Source organism: Malus sylvestris, chromosome 9, assembly GCF_916048215.2.
Source record: "Malus sylvestris chromosome 9, drMalSylv7.2, whole genome shotgun sequence".
NCBI lineage: Eukaryota > Viridiplantae > Streptophyta > Magnoliopsida > Rosales > Rosaceae > Malus > Malus sylvestris.
The window spans coordinates 8,725,185-8,743,369 of NC_062268.1; the positions used below are offsets into that span (position 1 = coordinate 8,725,185).

Consider the following 18,185-nt stretch of genomic DNA (forward strand, 5'->3'; position numbering starts at 1 on the left):
ACCTACTTTTATCTCTTACACACCTCTCTCAATCTTTTACCTCTCACACACCTCTCTCAATTATCGGGCATCTGATCAAATGAATTAATGAAGATCAATGGACAAAATCAACAAGAATATGCGAGAGGTAAAGCCAAATCTCAGTAACTAATGGCTGGTTAAAGTGAGTGTTTTCAAAAAACAAAAAACAATCGAGCCCGTCCATCTGTGAGAGTGCCTGAAAAACATCTCTGTGAAGATCCACTAGATTCGAAATATTACAGAAAAGAGGAAAAAAAGAGAGTTATGATGCATTAAATTGTAGCTAAGTGGCACCTAATCCCTCAAAACGGATCCACAGCGAAAAATTGTGAATCACCTATACATGCTGCAGCTTCTAAGTACATTCAGAATTCCATTTGCTCAAGTTGGAAAATCATATGCGCGTTTTACCAGTCGCCCTTTATCCTCGCCAAGCATTCTTTTCTCAAAGGTGAATCGGCAAATATCGCCTTGATAAAATCTTCTACCTGCAAAAATTCAAGAGCTTGTAGAACAGTGAGAAATGAACAGCACGGAAAGCTGAACAAAATATGTGCTCAAGTGAAATCATGCCACGGACAACACAAAACTGAAATCATACCTCTGACGACGTAAAGCCACAACTGCGCAACTCTCCACTTTCCCAAGCTGCTGTAATGGATTTTAAGGGCATATCTAATAATTCTGAAGAATTTGAACACAAAAATGAGAATTAGGTCTCTGTTTGCAAGACATCTACTAGTTCTCTCCTGAATCACACTAATGTTTCAGTATCGGACATAAAACAATCAAACATGCCTGCCAATTTACGAATTTTATATAACGAAGGTATGAAATCATCAATGGTGCAAGCAATGCCCTCTTGTGACTTCTCTACTTGGATGGCAGCAAGGGACTCCAGCAAAGAAATTAGGCTTTCCAGCATCAAATGAATCAGACTTTGAAGCTAGGAACATAAATACAACGATATAGTTAGCAGACACATAAGCATCAAAAGTACAAAAACCGGATATATAATCAAAAGATTATACCTGTAATGTTTCTTCTGCTGCCATATCATCTAAAAGGAGTATGTCTTTTGTCACTCTAGAAAAAACCGATTCAAGCACAACACAAATGCTTCTCTTGTAAGTTGAAGGCAACAAGATTGGCTCCCATATCAGACGTACTTTGTCCAGAATAAAAACAACCTGAACAAGATATGTTTAGCCTTATAGACATACCTCCGTAGAAAAACAAAGGTACTAAAAAGGCCTTAACAAATATAGTATGAAACAAAAGTTTGTCATTAAAATTAACAGCAGGCCACCTGATCTATACTCAAATTTGCAGATTGAAATTGTTGCCTTTCATGGGTATTCTGAAATCCATCAGCGCCATCTAGAGCCTGGTAAAAAACAAAAATTTCTGAAGTTAAATAAAAAGCTCAAAGTTTCTAAAATAAACTACATAAATTTCTGGCTCTTATACGAATTGGAACATTTCTGCACGGTTATACCTCTCTCAAACTACGAATAACATGTTGAATTTGTCTCTGCAGTATTTCCTCTGCTATAATATGGAATCTTGGAGCCATATCAACGAACATAGCATGTTCTTTGATGGAACTTGGAAAGTCTGAGCGATACTGTGACAAAAGAGTACAAATGTATGAATTCCACTATTTATTATAACTTTAGAAGCAGTATAGATTAAATGGATTCCATTATTGACAGAATAGCAAATCAGCATTTTGTTGGGATCTAAGTTAGGTATCCTATAAAGAGTGAACTGTGATTCTTTGGCACATTTGAACATACAGTTTTTTTATTAGATAGTGGTACATGATACTAGAGTGATTATAGGTGCAAAGATGCATGTGATATTGGTGATGGTGGTGAATAGAACCTACAAAATTGATAACATGAGCCGATTATGACTGTTCATTGCATACCTCGAAAGCAAGCCCAAGTATCTCCTGAGATAGATAAAAGCAATCATTGTGCATAAGAACAGCAACGTGGTTGATTCCATCAAGCTGCCTTTCTAGCTTCACAAGTCAAGAGAGAAGATCACTTATAGTGCATGCAAAAATCACCAATACTGATGAAAAACTTAAGTGAGGTGAAAACAAGCCAGAAAGTAAACTTGATAAAGATTTGCCAGAGCAGTTTTATTAACTGAGATATGATGTTAAAGCATAGGAAAACAAAATGCTACAATTAAAATATTAAAATGATTTTCGTGGTGGTTCAGAAAAATGACATAAAAATCATAATGATACTGTAACATCAACTGTCATCAGCGACCTCTTTTGTATCTTTCATGAATAAAACTTAGAAAGGGACAGAGAGAAGGTAGCCGGGTTCGGATTCTCAAAAAATTTAGTACAATAGACAGCGCAATAGGACAGACATAACCATCACACCTGCACTTTTTTAGATTGGCTTAGCAAATGTATAAAAAGGTCAGTAGGTAAAGTTTATAACTGGTTTCCATGTACTAACCTTGACAGGAACCACAACTTCATATAGAAGTAGAGCATCCCTAGCAGCCCGATAAAACTCCAAAGCAACTCTGGGGGATGACACGCAAACATCCTACACATTCCAATCACAGTTGTGGCCTTAAAAGAATCGAGAAGCGAGAAAACTGAAACTTGAGAAAAAATGCATTAATCATAAAAACTAAGTTTTAAACACAAGGGTGCTTTTCTATTTTACTACCTCATTAAAGGGGAAAATCAAACATTTTATAAGTTTTAATCCAGATACCTGAAGTGTCTGGTGCACTAGCTTCATTAGTTCAATTGCTGCTTTGGACACCACACACCTCCCCGACAGGAATAGCAAGTCAACAAGCTCTGGAGATTTGGCAGCATCCCGATCATTCTTGTTATTCCTTGGATACTCCTGAGTGAAAATATACTGTTCAACGGCTGGCATTATCGAATAGCTATGAATGCATTCAATACAGATATAGAAGCTTACATGAAGAGTAGAAAAATCACATTGTAGAAGCAGATTTCTGGCTTTTGCCAGGATCTCTGTCTTCTTCCTGGATGCAAAGTGAACCTCGACATTTTCAGCAAAATTGCTCAACTGGTTATCTTTGTTATCAGATGCTGAAATAAACTTCATTTCCCTTAAAGCAGTCTCAAATTCGGAAGTACAACTAATGATCTTCAAAAAGTCAGCAAGTTTTGAAGCATCTTCAGGAACAACCTGAAACAACAAAACGTATGTCTCCATTACATAGACATATGCAAAATGACAAATGTCATGATGCAGGCAGTAATTTTAATGCAGCTAATGACGAGATAATTTTGAGTATTCACCGAAATTCTATGTTTATAATAGAATTCAAACAAACTAAATAAAAAAGAAGGGGATGGGTGCAAAGAGATAAAAGGAATAACCTTCGAAAGAAATTTAGAAATAATTAACTCTGAAATCCTTGGCCATGTCAATCTCCCAAAGCATCGAATCCAAGATTCATCTTGAAGGCAGATATAGTTGCTAATAAACTTGATAACCTGAATAATCCCTGAATAGATAGTCTCGCCATCCATTTTTTCAATCTGAAAATCCAAAGGAAAATGTCAATGCAACGCTTATCAGAATCCAGTGAGTACAAATATGCGGAATACCCTTTATTGAATTGATAACTTAAAGAGTCAGTCCCACAAATTAATCATATATGATAACTTGAGGTGAGCCCTTTTGTTTTTTCCTCAAAGATTACAGGTTCTACCATTAAACATTAACAATAAGACTGATAAAAATTTAGACAAGATTGACATGTAAAAACTACCTTTGGATCATTTGATGGCACAATGTTCAGTATTGCCTCAGTCAGTACTTTAGGGTCTTGATTTACTTCAGCTACAAAGGAGACAGGAGCTCCAAAATTTAGACCCGGGGAGATGACATGCTTGATCATCAAGTCAGCTACTTTAGCAAGACCATAATCCAAAATTCCAACCACCTAAAATCCCATAACAAAATCAGAAAACTGAATTCATTACAATAACTTGAATTGAATTTTGGGCAGTTTTGAACAATGTGTCTACTTGTACTGACATTGTAAGATGAGGACTCGAATTTATATTCAAATTCAATGGCAAGGGAAGGAACGAAACAAATTAACTTTAACTTACATCCAAAGCTTCCAAAACTGTGCGGAGCTCAATCCCATCGTTTCCATCAATGTTTAGTACATACTTGACACGGATTCTATTCAATTCCCGCTCAAACCGCACCGCATTTCCGATGAACCTCACAAGCACCTCTTGAATCTACAAACCCAAACCGAATTCCTCTAAAAACACAATCACAAACTCAAATAAAAATCAGCAAAAAACAACCACAATAGATTTTTTCCATGAACCAGCTATTTACTTTTCTCTCATTTTCGTTCATTTTCTCGGCAACCAAACAGAAAGTAATCTTCTTTACCTCCTGAAAGCATTCTGACCACTCCTTCCTCAGCAAGCTGTACACCACTGGCTCTCTCTCATCGACACGATCATCATCAGAAATCCTAAGAGCTTTCTTCAGCTCCCTCAGTTCCTTGGCGGCGAATCTCAGCCGTCCATTCCTCAACCCCTCTCTCGCGCCATTCAACTTTTCACTTATTGCCAGAATTGCCCTCACCAACTCCAACAATGCCTTCTTCTCCCTCGCCTCTTTCGTCGTAGCGCTCATCTTCTTTATAATCTGTCCGATCTCCGCCTCGATCGGGCGGTCGGAAATCGAACTCAGAAGCTGAACGACGTCGTCGGACATTTGATTGGAGCGCGTAACGGCGTCGTTGCAGACGGAGAAGAGGTTGGCGAAATCCTGGTGGTGAGAGAGGAGGTAAGATTGGATTTTGGACTTGATTTGGAGCGAGTGGGAGTCGAGGCGTTGGATGAGGAGGCGGAGATCCGGTGCGGACAGAGGGGTCGTGGGGTCGCTGAGGTCCTGCGCCGACAGGAGCTCTCGAACGTTGATTGAGTCGAACTGGGCGTCCATTTCTGGCCAATCGGACGGCAGGAACTGCCGTTTGGGGAGACTCAGCCGGAGGAGTGTAGTTTGTATCGGAATGGTGGATGAAGAACGAAGAGATGGGACTGGCGGAGGTTTTAGGCGGAGTGTGATAACGTGCGCCGGGAGCGTTGGTGTTTGGATTTTGGGGCGGGCTGTTAATTATTCGCGGGGAATTATGTTGTTCGAATATGGGCTTTGGGCTTGTTCGACCTTAATGGGCTGAGCTTTTGCTTGAAATTTAATGATTTCAAATATAGCCGGAGCCCAAAGCCCAAAACCCAAAACCCAAATCCCAACATTTCTTAAATTTGCTAAACCTCCTAATCCCTTGTATGAAATTTCACTTTACTCCCTATTATGGCTTTAATCCATGTATCCTTTGCCTTTTATTTTACCTCATTTTGTCAACTAGATTGATGGAGGTGTTAGCTTCGCTAACGTGTCATAGCTCTTTAGTTCATTTACAATTTGTTTTTACATTTGGGACATCCCAAACCGTAAAAGACACTAAAGCATGAAAAACAAAAAAAATCAAAACCCCCGTCTAAATGGCTCAATTTCTCAAGATTACCATTAAACTGAGTCACTGAGAGTCTCGTGACTCTGATATGAGGAGAAATCAACATAGGAGACTAAATCACCGATTTGGACGGTGAATACATGCCGGTCTGAGGACCCGTTTCCTCAACTATTTGGACCCGCCTCACTCCGTTTCATATTTAAAAAATTTGGATCTACCCCGAACCGTTAGGACTTGCCCCGACTCACCAGTCTAGGGCCTATTTACCCACCCCTAATTAAAACTCCCAATTTTTTGACCTAGCACTGAATTCATAACTAAAAAACCAAAGAACCCATGCCACTTCAGCAAATTGAAGTGCTTCTCTAAGTGCAACCACCTCAGCAACATTGAAGGTGACATTGCAACAAGGTTGTCCATAAACCTAGGCATTGTTCGTCATTTCATGGATTAACAATATGGTGTATTTGGAGAACAGCATGCGTTTAAATCAGTCAACACAAGTCATGTTTAGTGTGGAATTTAGGTTAGTTGACCTAAACTTGTCAAGTGCCATAAGAAGATTCCCACTCCACCCTCCATTAGATCTTATGAAAATGAGGTTGGCATTTTTAAATAGATAAATAAGGATAATCAAACTCGAAACCTAGGAGAACCGAACTCGAGGCTTAGGAGAACCAAACTTTGAGACTTCTAAGCAAATCGAAAAAAGGAGAACATGCAATAACTAATGAGTGTTTGAACTTAAAACATCTTTTGTTTAGATACGTACAAATGCATTTCACCAAAAACACAATACACCATCCAAGAGTGTCAAATGAAATTGAACTTATATTTTGCAGTTTAATTATCACACAATGACATTTACTAAAAGTTTGTACTATCCACACACCTATTTTTACCTTTTACATACTCCTCTCAATTTCTGGCTTTCATATCAAATGAATTGAAAGAAAGAAGAAAAAAACAATAAACATAAATTAACATGAGTGTGTGAGAGATAAAAAAAAAATGTGAACCAGATCATTATTTATTAAACATAGTCCAATAGGCAATGACCTAAAATGTTAGACCATAGCAATCCTCTTTTCCTTGGTAACAATTAACTATGAAAGATTCCTCTTCCTCTTCTCTTTTTTCTGTTTAATTTCCATATAATTTAATCCCACTTGATGAGAGGAAAAACAGAAGCAAGAGAATCAGAAGAAAATTGGCACTTTCAAACGTTGAATAGTAGTCAGTCATATATTTGTGTCTGGACACTCTACTGGTTCATCGTACATTCGACGCTGATGAACATTGAACTTTGACCGTTTCAACTTCAACCCAATAACGCACAGTCATGTTATTTTATGTTGGCGTTAAACACGATTATGACAAAAAAATTAACAAGACTTTGAATTAATAATATAATTATTAAATTATTATGTTAGTCTAATGATGCAGCCTGCAATATTCGTGGCAATTACTTAATGGTTGAGATCGAAATATGTTAATTTTATAAGCGTACGAATCTATTGAAATATCGATTGTGTGAACGAATTTACATTTTGAGTTAAAAATTTTACTAATCAAGCAAAACATAACAGAAAGATAACTTAATTAATGCTGCAAATTGTTTTTGTAGATGAATTAAAAAGGTTTATTATATTAATACACCTCACATTTGCTTTTTCACTTAAAAATTATTTTAATGCACCCCACATACTTCTCCATAATACCTCCACACCCTACATTCTCAATATACATCTTATATTTTCTCCATACACCCCACATTTCTCAAATCTTATAACACCCATTTTTAATTTTCATGGACTGAATCTAAACATTTGAACATTTCGTTTGCCAAATGATTTCAAATCATCTAAGAGTCATTGATATTTAATACTATATGAACAAATGCAACTCAATTTCATGCGTGTGGCTGTGTAACATTCAATTGAAATAGATTCATATAGTTGCTGCCCCTTTTCTCAAGGGTTAGGATTTCGTTGGTTAGGATTTCGTTCAACAATGGAGGATGAGATGGTTTTGATAGTTGGAACTTAAATCCAAAATTCAAAATTCAGCACTAAATTGGATTCTTGGAACTTAAATCCAAATTATCATTACATAGTGGAGTAAATAAATTATTTAATATTAAATTTTAATGTGGGGTGCATTCAACATATTGTGGGGTGCTAATATAAAAAACCATTAAAAATCTCACAGCTTAAGCAAAACCATATAGATAACTTACAAGAGGAACTCCATTCCATAATCCAAAATTCAGCACTAAATTGGATTCTTGGAACTTAAATCCAAATTAATCCAATCTAGTAGAACCATCTTGGAAAAAAATAAACTAAAATGAAAACCCAAATGGCAAAGAAGCCACTAAAATCCCCATTGTTTTTCTTCAACAAGATGGGTAATGTACACAAAGGGAAAACAACTTAAGAATAAAATCTAACACAAAGAATTGGTAATTGGAAACTTATCTGTGTTGAGGACAACCCTAACCCTAATTCCAAGCACCCCAAATTTTGTCCCCAATGAAACTCACCAGCCTCCTTATGGTCCCCCTCTCCAGTCCAACCTCACAACCTTCATCACCAGACTCACCACCTCTCATCACTTCACCAACAACAACACCAGCATCCACCATTTGTGGGCCTACCTCCACCTCCTTCTTGTCCCCATGCCCTTCCCCAGAGCCCAAATGACCACCACTGCCCTTGTTAGTCTTCCTTCTCTCTTTCTTCACCTTTGAGTTTCTTAACCTCTTCTTCTCCACCAACCTCTCCTCGTAAGCCTCAATGATTTCGTGGATCAGCTGGCGGTTCGGCGAAGCGTCCCATCGTGCCCAAAAACTCGTGTAGCACCTGAAGCAGTCGCACTTCTGGTGGGCCTTGTGGTCGCCATAGGTCTTGTCCGCGTTGGGATTGTGTGGCTTGATACAAGGCATAGATGTTACCTGCGGCGGTCTTGTCGCCGGTGCAGGATTGGACTTAGTAGTGGGCCCAAGCTGGTTCATCGTGCAACCGCCTGAGGAGTTGTTGGTGCAGGAGATGAGATAGGCCAAGACCTCTTGGTCTTCGGCGGAAAGAGATATGGCCAAGGCAAGGATGGTTGCCGGAAGAAGGGTCAGAGGGTCAGCTACGGAGGGCGGCGACGGTGACGGGTGGATTTTGCCCTTCCTGTTGTAGAGCTTCTTCATATTGGTTGTTGGTGTTGCTCTTCCTTTCTTCTTCTGGTATTTAGCTTTTTGCTTACAGAAAGAAAATGATTTCGTTCCACTTTGGAGTCGGTTGTGTTTTTCACATTTTATATCTCTGCAACTGTTTCGTGGCGAATAAGAATCTAAAACATAGGAGCACACGTGTCAAATGTAGGGAATGCACGTATTTTGCCGTTTGCAGATAAGTATCATCGGTGATGCAATTTTATCATTATAAACGATCCTCTCTGGATCTAATGATCTTGAGCCTAAAGATCAAATGATTTGGACCATTGAAATTTAATTCAATAACTACAATTATTATAATTTTTAGAAGACTCCTTATTTGTAACCATTTGATAAAATTTCAACAATTCAAATCATTTGATCCTTAGGCTGAAGATAATTAGATCCAAAGAGGATGTAGGTTGATTATAAACCTTTCAAATTTTTTGGTAACCTTTTTGGCTAGATAGCTAGTTCTTACTTACTAGAACATGCTCAATGTAAGAGCTGTGCTTATCTTCTCATTTTCTAAGAAGTCTTTCTGTGTTTTCTTCTTTATTAATGGAATTCCTATTGACCCAAAAAAAAAAAAAAAAAAACCTTTCAAATTTTTAATGAAACCTTTCAGTTTTTTAATCATTCCAAATCATGTGTCAAGTAACTATTCATTATAAACCTTCCATTATTTAAATATTTGATGACTAAATAATTTTCGTTTTAAATAATATTTATAAGATAATCTTCAAATAAAAATTAATAAATTGAATGATTTTGATTATGAAATTTAATCACGAACATATTATTCGCAATCGGCGGAATATGGCATTCTCCACGAGGATAGAAGCATTATCAGGGATTTTTTATTTTATTTTTGTTATAGTATTATTGATGCTTCTGCGTTTCTTTGTGGACCAATAGTCGTGGAGATGAAAATTATTTGCTTGCGTTGCGTGTAAATGAATGACTGTAATAAAACTCTAAGATATGAATTAAACACTGAGGCTTGTGCAAGTTGTTCGTCTTACTTCTTTGCTAAGTAAATAAAAAGTCGTCAATGGAGCCGTCTTAAAGATTTACCAAAACGCGTATAAATTTATGCTCTGCTATTTTCTACTGAGTAGATAAGTTCTTTAGTTCGCCGGGGTGTGCTATTCGATCACATCCTCGTTTTATTTCTCATATAATTTTTTTCAATTTTTGATCGTCAAATCTAATAAATTGAAAAATATCAAATGACAGAAATTAATAAAAAATATAAAAGTAAAAATGAGTGTGTGGAATAACATCACCTATAGTTATGTTGAGAAATGTATCCTACTTTGATGAGAAGAGAGACCTCAACTTTTTTCATGGTATCAGAGCAGGTTGTCCCACGTGTAAAGTTTAATGACAACATGTGTTTCACGTCACCCGAGTTGTATGTCTGCGTGTTTATAAATCCCAAATTGATGAAAAAGTGACTTTACATGTGCTTATAAATTATTTGACTGCTTTTCATATATTATTAATTAATTTTATATTGGAATCTAAATTTTTTTTTTTCAAATTCATCGCCTACAAACATAGATGGATTTGAGCTGCAAGAAAGTGGAATTTTTTTAACCATACTTTATGCAAATAAAATATAACAATTAACCATGTGAGCTGAGCATTATTGTATCCTCTCAAACTTTTCGACAAGTCCAAAAGCAATAAAACAAAGGTGGGTAGATAATTTTTATGTTCAATTTGGACATTATTCTAGCCTAGCTAGGAAAGACCTAGGATCAAGTGCATGTGTAATATATAATGTGGTGACATTTTGATTTTATCGTATTTCCCCTACCCTTTTGTTTTAAGCCAAGGCTCTGGATGGAACATATATAAACTTCCAAATTCATCAAAATCCTACTAGTGAAGATTATCACTCCGCTTGTCATGACATTATTTAACTTTTAATACGAAAATTTGGATCCTCAACCACCGAGAATATTTTGTTCTTGTCGGGACAGGAAAATACTCTAAGCCTCGCTTCAATATTTTTTTTCAAACATTTTATCAAGCATCTTAACTATTGTTGAAATATTAATGGATAAACTGAGCTGGGTTAAATTAATGGAAAACTATTCATGGATTCGGCAATGCCCTCAACTATCCATCAGCACAACCATGATTAAAAATAAGTAAACATAAGGCAAGCCGGTAAGTTTAGGAAATATGATGAATTGTTATGTCACAAAAAAAACAAAAAAATCTAAACAATGTTGAATCAAATAAAAATATTACCCTGCAAGGGGTAATAAACTTCCCTACAATTAGAGAGAAGCTCTCTCACCTAACTAATTATGTGATGAGAAACATGCAAAGATAATTTTAAACGACATGAGATATGCAAGTTTTCCTCATGTGATTAGGATGTCATTATAGTAGTATTCCAATCAATCATGCATATATTATTATGGAAAAAAAATATGACATCTCTAAGTACACGCAAGTTATTTTTTTGTAAGTACTTTCCTAGGTCCTAGCCTGTTCGAATTATAATACTCCAATAATAAAACCATTCAAATTCATAACTTATACCCAAACGCTGCCACAAATGTACTTTCACACAACATATAATTTTTGTCTTGGGTCACTCAGAAATGGGTACAGGAACACGTACTAATATCACAGGCACCATAGGTCCACAAGATCCTAGGCTTAATTCCATTTTTCTGCAAACAACATATTCTTCTACCAACACAGCATCGCGTAGAATACATATATGATGACAAAGCATATATATGGCGCGTACATTTCTCTTGAATTTGAAGCTAATCAAAGGAACTGGGCAAGTACTTTTTTCATCACATAATCAGAGATTATACGGTTTGCTTTTTCAGTAGGATGAAAGGCATCCCAGAACATGTATTTGCTTGCGTCTGTGCAAGTGAGCAAGTTGTTTCGATTGCATGCGTAGCCCATTTCAAACATTCCACTGGCACAACACGCCACCGATGACACCTCGAATCCTGCCAATTGTAGAATTTGATCATCAAAGGTTAGTCGGTGCTCTTCACTGATAAATCATAGTTTTATACGCCACATTTATTAACACTCTAAAAAAATCATCTTGCATGCCTCTTTAACTAGTGTTGAAAGAAAAAAAAAGGAGTGCAAGAAGAATTTTTCGGAGTACTAGTAGCACTTTCCTTTAACATATGTCCCAATTTAAATTGGAAAGCAATGTCACTAAATATCCTTCTTATTATTAAGTGAGGGTTATTAGTTCGACTCTCGTGAATAACGAATTTGATATTATATTATATATTATAGTTGGCTAATTGTGTAATTTAGTCTAAATTTTCACTCCTAATGTAAAATATGTATAAAAAAAGGAATAATTAGTATCTGGTCCCTAGTTACTAATGTTCATTAACTGAAACTTTATTAGTTTTCAAATTTTGATCTAAGTTCCTAACATTAATGTACTAATGAAATTACATGTCAGTTACATAATTTTTGAAAATAAAAATTAATAATTGATTTAGGATTTTAATACTCCTACTTTTATTAAACTCCTAACTAATTTTTAATCCAAAACATTTCCAAAATAAATAAAAAATTAGAATAAGTTTGTACCCGTTAGCTTTTTTAAAAAATGTTTTCAATTTTTTAATCTTATATGTACCCATTCATGTAATTTTTTTTTTCAAATTTTTAATCTTAAAATGTACCCATTCTTAAATATACCAATTTGTTATATGTAAAATGAATCATTTTTTGCTAGTAATTTTTTTTCAAACTTATATGGGTACATTCTTTTTCTTTGATTTGAGAATGTATTCATGTCAATTTTCATCGAAGAAATTTACTAATGTTATTAAGCCTAATATCTATTATTTTTTTGTGGTTTTGAAGAATGTACCCATGTTTTGGTACAATAATTTTTTTGTTAATTTTGATGAATGTACTCATGTTTACACACACACACACACAATAGTATAATTTATATTTTAATATTTTTAATCCCACAAATTATGGGTTTTTATTTAAAATCTCATTAACATAAACAACTATAAATTTCAATTTTTAATTTAAAAAATATAGTAACATAAATAGAAATAAATTATCACATTATTTTCAAGGACTTAGATCAAAAATTGAAAACCAACAAGGTTTCAGTCAAAGAATATTGATAGATGGAGACTGCATCCAAAGTCTCCCAAAAAAATATTGGTAAACAATATAAAAGTAATAGAAATTAATATCACTTAATATCCACCACCTAGATATTGTGACTGCTTAAATGCTAAAGTGAGAAAGTTTTGGTTTAGTTGTTGGGTGAAATTCATTAATGATTTTACATGTAAGCATGAAAGAAGCAAACCATGGCAACAATGAACACTTAACAAGTCAACTGACTTACCATAAAAAGAAGGCCTTCTTATCATATGCAGGAAAATGTAATATGGGTTTGAAAAAACCAATTTGATCCCAGGAAGCTGTTTATTCAGATTTGTAGTCAAGGTCTTCAGCTTGCCATTGAACTCTAAAGCCACATTGTTGTAATTTGAAATGCAGTCATTTCCACCCATGAAATTTGTGGTTCTCTCCAGTGGCAAGCACCCCATTGGAGGTAGGCCTCCTAAGGATATTTTCCGAGCTCCGAGATCGTAGAGTTGTTTGATGAAATTTCCTGCAATTCCAATGAGAAAATCTTGGTATTGTTCGATAGAGTATTGATTCGACCGGCCGGGGTATGTGTAGTAGTTTTCAAGGAAGTCATTGGTTCCTAAGCTCATCATGTGCAAAGCTTCATGGATGGTTTGGTCTGCTTTGTTTCCTCCCATATAAAGTCTCAACTTGTTCTGAAATTCTTTGTAGTACTGCAACTGCTTCCATAGTGGTATCACTGACTACAAAGTAAGGTAGTACAGTCCATTAGTATGATATATATACTGAATTAGTACAAGGCTTAATTAGAATCATGAACTGATATCGAGTATCAATCTACAATACCTACTACATTTTTCATATTAATAAATACTGTAAAATAAATTGTGATAAAATATTGACTAATTATCAAAAATGTAATAGATATTGTAAGTTGGTACTTGGCATCAAACACTATTATTTTCCCTTGTTGGTATAAAGTGAAGTAAATAGGCCGGTGCAACACTAGCTAGATATCTAATATCATATTAGACAATCATTATAACTCAATAGAAAGTGAACCAATTAATCGATCAAGTTAATAGTAACTATATTTATCTGTGGAGAGAGAAGCTTTATAATAAATATTTGGGACATACTAGCACATCTGAAGTTGCAGTGTCATAGCCAGTGCCAGCAGAAGCAAAAGTAACTCCGACTGCAAAATCTGATATGTTATAAGCAGGATCCAAGTAGGCAGGTACGGATGATCTAAGTCCAAAAGCGTTGGAGATGAAGTCCGTAGGCACTCTGCCATTGGAGAACCTCCCAGTTGGCTTGCCACCGTCAAAGTCACGACCATAGGGCTGGAAATTGCTCTTCAAAACTGTTTGAATCTGGTTGTTGTTCCCAGCATCCACCGACGAGTCCCCGAACACCACAACTGCCGGAACTTTGGCAACAATTCTTGTGACTAGTAGTAGGAGGCATTGAGCTAGAAGAAGCCATGAAATGTGCAGGTATGCCATGATCAGCTGTTTTTCTTGTTATAGCAAAAGAACCTTGGACGAGTGGTGAGAGTAGGGGGGAGGGGGATTCTCATGTATAAATAATATTGGTTGGAACATAAATACAAGTCTGAATTATAGGAAATTGGAGTAGAGAAGTTGTTGGAACATAAATACATTCATATGCCATTTCTGAAAAGTTTGACAAAATGAAGACATTAATTACTATTGATTAACATGTTTATTTTATGTTGATGACATATTATATAATTTACAAAATTTGGTCTTAAAATTTATTCTCTCTAAAATTACCCTAGTAAATTACAAGCTAGCTAACTAAAATCATGATTTGACCCATAAAATGTAGAAGTAGCCGAAGTCAGTTGAACAGAGTGACCTACATTGTTGTACCAATATACATTTGGTATATTACATGTAGGACACAAACGCATAAACCACGTACATAGTGGCAACTTATTGAAATCCAAGTTCACTCAATTGCCACTGAATCTTCTAAATATCATTTTGATAGGATGGTATCGAGTCCCGTTGCTAGACCAGAAAAAGTATCCTCGATCTCCATTCAATCTTAATCTAACGGTGGAGGAGAAAGTACACAAAAAATAAATACCCACATACCAATGGATTAAGATCGAACAATGGGTGACCACAATTATCTTAGTCCGTATCACGGCCAGAAGACAATTTCACATGCCAAAGAAGATCATAATATTTCAATTAACAAATCTTTAGATATGCCCCCGATCAACTTTTAAGTTGAAGCTGAGAGAAACTATGATCGACTACGATGGCTGATAGGATTTTTAACATCTATGCAAATAGTGTCAAAAATTACATGAAATACTTGCAAGAATACAAGGATATTGTAGTATAGATGCTCATGCAAGGTCGTTTTCCTCAAGGACTATTTGGATAATTTATGTAGAAACAATTCCTAATCAAAATACTTAGAATTAAAACTTGAGAAAATAGAGTTTGAGATTGGGTAAATTAAAAACGAATTTTAATTAAAAACTAATATAATCGAAGAAAAGATTTTTAAATACCAATTTATAAAGGCACTAGGGTTCCACCATCATCTAGCAATCTTATGAATTTCTACCAATTACTTACGATTTACACATGCTACTTCGAAGGTTAGGTTTTCCTAATATATATTCTCCTCGTGATATTCAAACAAGAACATATATCTAACATGCAATCCGTCTGTGATATTCAGATCAATAATGAACATGCAAGACTCATTAAGTTTTATGAAAATCTTTTGAAGAGCCATGCAACCCCTAAGAACGTGATATTCGCCTTAGATGGAATTACAATTATCAATCACAAGAAGCAATACTCAATCCTCCGGTGATATTCCGACCGAATTGCATCCAATTACTTGTCTAAACATCCTAATGGTGGCCAATCATCAAGATAATTAGATAGTTTAAAACAGTGATCAATAATTCAAAGTGTGCATGCAATCAATCATAAGCAATTAAATAAAAATTACATATTCATGCTAAGGCTCAAGGTTTCGCCTTAGCAAACGGAATTAGTTATGCATATTCATAATTGAAATCATAGAAAATATTATTACGAAGAAAAGGGATGAAAACACCTTAAAGTATAAAATCTCCAAGAACCCTAGCCAAGTTCTTTGTCTCTGACGTTGAATAATAATAAGCATACCGGACGGCCAAAGCAATATATTTGCTCAGCCCTCACAAACCCTAAGACATAGGTTTCTTATTCCAACTAGGAAACTAAGAAAAATAATAAAATATCTTAGAAAATAAAACCCTAATTAAACTAGGAGAATCTGCCAAGTACTTGTCCAGTCACGTTTTAGCCTCAGATATCCTCCAAAACCGGCCCAAGATAGCTTGTTTTAAAGATAAGGACCTTGTGAACACATCTCCAGAAGGCCATGAAACCATCTGAGGTCATCTTGGGCTCCAAAAACGCAATTTAAGCCCAGAAACGTCATTTTCCAGCACCGCGCATCGCTCCTTTATTTTATCGCCAGAAAATAACCGCTTGATGGAAAAATCCCAAATTTTGATACAACCAAGCTAAGTGACTCACGAACGTCCTCCAACTAGAATTACTCCAAAATTCGTCCATTTGTTCATGTTTTGCTCCAGAGGAAGTTGAAAGTCCTATATTGAAAATACAATTTAAAGTATCAAAATTCTTCCAAAATATTAACCAAAATATACTAAGAATAGGGTTAAATATATAATATAAAATTCACTTATCAATGGCCTTGCAGCTACTGCACCGAAAATACAGCCAAATGTGGTAATTGAGAGAGAGGCTGAGTTTAATGTAATTGAACAACATGTGGTTGCTACCGCCTCCTATGAAAGTGACTAGTTGTTCCTTTGAAAATGGACCTAGAGGGTTTAATTCTAGAAGCTTTTCCAACAGAAATGGAGGCGCTAAGCTAGATGATTAAATACATTCAACGTTTATGTGTTCTTAGAAAACGAGTTGCATTGTCCCCTAAAATTAACTTCTGGTTCCACTATATATATATTAGTCTATTATTATATAAATAGGTTTTATCCTTTTTTTTTTTTTTTTTTTTTTTTTTTTTTTGTTGAAACAAATAGGTTTGAGTTTCATCTGGTATATTATGTTGACTTATTTTTAGCAACACCACAAGAAAAACCCTTTTTTGGGACTCTTCATTTAGGGACAGATTTGCAAGCTGTGGCTTGTTTTTTTTTTCATAAAAGAGAGATGAGTTAATCTGTTTCTCTTGCTAAAGTTTAGCACAGTAATCCTTCCCCAACTATATTTAATGGCTTTTTTATATTGAATTATATGCAGTTTCGTTAATAAAAGAGTTTACTTATTTATTTATGTACAGTCAGTTTCGTTAATAAAAGAGTTTGTACAGAACAATAGGATTAGTCGTTCTTTAAATTAAATAAGTAAATACTGTTTGGTTTCAAATTCATAGTTATAAAAATCTGATTACAGGTATTATCTATAACAAAATCGATACTCCAAATTTATAGTGAAGAAAAAGAAAATATGCAAAAACCCCAAAGTTGGGAAATTTTAGGTTTTGGTTGATAAATATTTTTACAACCAAACAAACAAGTGTTCATCAGCTTGATTCATTGGTGCATTCACTTCGTCATCTGATGCTTTGAAACTAGATTCTGCCTACACAACATAGTAGTGGTCGCTTGGTGAGTCCCTTCGTTTACATTGTTTGCTCCTTCGGTTTTCTAGTAGTAAATAGTAAGATCCGCGTAAAGCCACAAAGCTAGCTAGGGTTGCGTGGTACCTTGGTTTCACATAAGTAATAGCTTTTTGGCGACGGTTGTAGAGCCAAAAATAATCCCAAAAATTTTAAATGCGACACATGAACTTTTATTCAAGAAAGACAAGATTGTCCTCGATAAATGGGCAGACTTCTCATATGCTCTCACACGCAGCTCACATCCCTGGAGGACTCAGCAGCTTAACACAACTGCCCACAGCTCACCTACTCTTGGTAAGGAATTAAAGATAATGATTAATTACCCAAATACTATCTTTAATACATTTCTAATTGAAGATTGACTCCAATCAAGTAAGTAATCCTAATTTAAATCAATTAGCGATAATTACTTCATTCTCTCAAAATATTATTTCCTATTAAATATCTTGGGAATATTTAGAGAATATCTCTTCATTAAACACTATATGGCCGGCCCTATCCATATAAATACCCCATATTCTACCAAATTTTCAGAGCTTTTGCAACCCTAAAAAGCCTTAAACACTTTACTCTCTCAGAG

The 18,185-nt window shown here is 35.3% G+C and overlaps 4 protein-coding genes across 4 annotated transcripts in view; 1 reads left to right on the forward strand and 3 right to left on the reverse strand.

The window, feature by feature from the left end:
* Positions 1-119: 119 nt before the first annotated feature.
* Positions 120-5,186, reverse strand: LOC126633754 (centromere/kinetochore protein zw10 homolog; the record flags this gene model as incomplete). The annotated part of the gene is made up of 14 exons (XM_050304323.1): positions 120-509; positions 623-705; positions 820-967; positions 1,053-1,211; positions 1,331-1,408; positions 1,520-1,648; positions 1,955-2,050; positions 2,508-2,600; positions 2,775-2,912; positions 2,991-3,224; positions 3,419-3,580; positions 3,814-3,987; positions 4,160-4,297; positions 4,458-5,186. Coding segments are annotated over 14 exons (2,442 nt in total), but the record flags the coding sequence as incomplete, so codon positions are not given.
* Positions 5,187-6,443: 1,257 nt separating this feature from the next.
* Positions 6,444-18,185, forward strand: part of LOC126634667 (uncharacterized) — a 74,388-nt gene continuing 62,646 nt past the window's right edge. The window contains exon 1 of the mRNA XM_050305209.1: positions 6,444-6,454. The gene's annotated coding sequence lies outside the window, so the exon portion shown is untranslated. The remainder of the gene's footprint in view (positions 6,455-18,185) is intronic.
* Positions 7,763-8,903, reverse strand: LOC126581857 (uncharacterized). Its single transcript, XM_050245787.1, has one exon. The coding sequence runs from the start codon at positions 8,747-8,749 to the stop codon at positions 8,054-8,056; it is 696 nt and encodes a 231-aa protein (XP_050101744.1). The 5' UTR covers positions 8,750-8,903; the 3' UTR covers positions 7,763-8,053.
* Positions 11,287-14,480, reverse strand: LOC126581852 (GDSL esterase/lipase At2g04570-like). The gene is made up of 3 exons (XM_050245783.1): positions 14,032-14,480; positions 13,146-13,635; positions 11,287-11,748 (listed from the first exon to the last, which is right to left on the reverse strand). Exons 1-3 carry the CDS (start codon positions 14,398-14,400, stop codon positions 11,555-11,557), a joined length of 1,053 nt encoding a protein of 350 aa, XP_050101740.1. The 5' UTR covers positions 14,401-14,480; the 3' UTR covers positions 11,287-11,554.

What these genes read in the sequence shown, in the direction of transcription:
- LOC126581857 (XM_050245787.1), bottom strand. Translation starts at nt 8,749, where the DNA reads ATGAAGAAGCTCTACAACAGGAAGGGCAAAATCCACCCGTCACCGTCG.
- LOC126581852 (XM_050245783.1), bottom strand. Translation starts at nt 14,400, where the DNA reads ATGGCATACCTGCACATTTCATGGCTTCTTCTAGCTCAATGCCTCCTA. An exon ending in CTGCAACTTCAGATGTGCTA is followed by an intron (nt 13,636 to 14,031) that starts GTATGTCCCAAA and finishes CTTACTTTGTAG; the next exon opens with TCAGTGATACCACTATGGAA. An exon ending in AAGAAGGCCTTCTTTTTATG is followed by an intron (nt 11,749 to 13,145) that starts GTAAGTCAGTTG and finishes TACAATTGGCAG; the next exon opens with GATTCGAGGTGTCATCGGTG.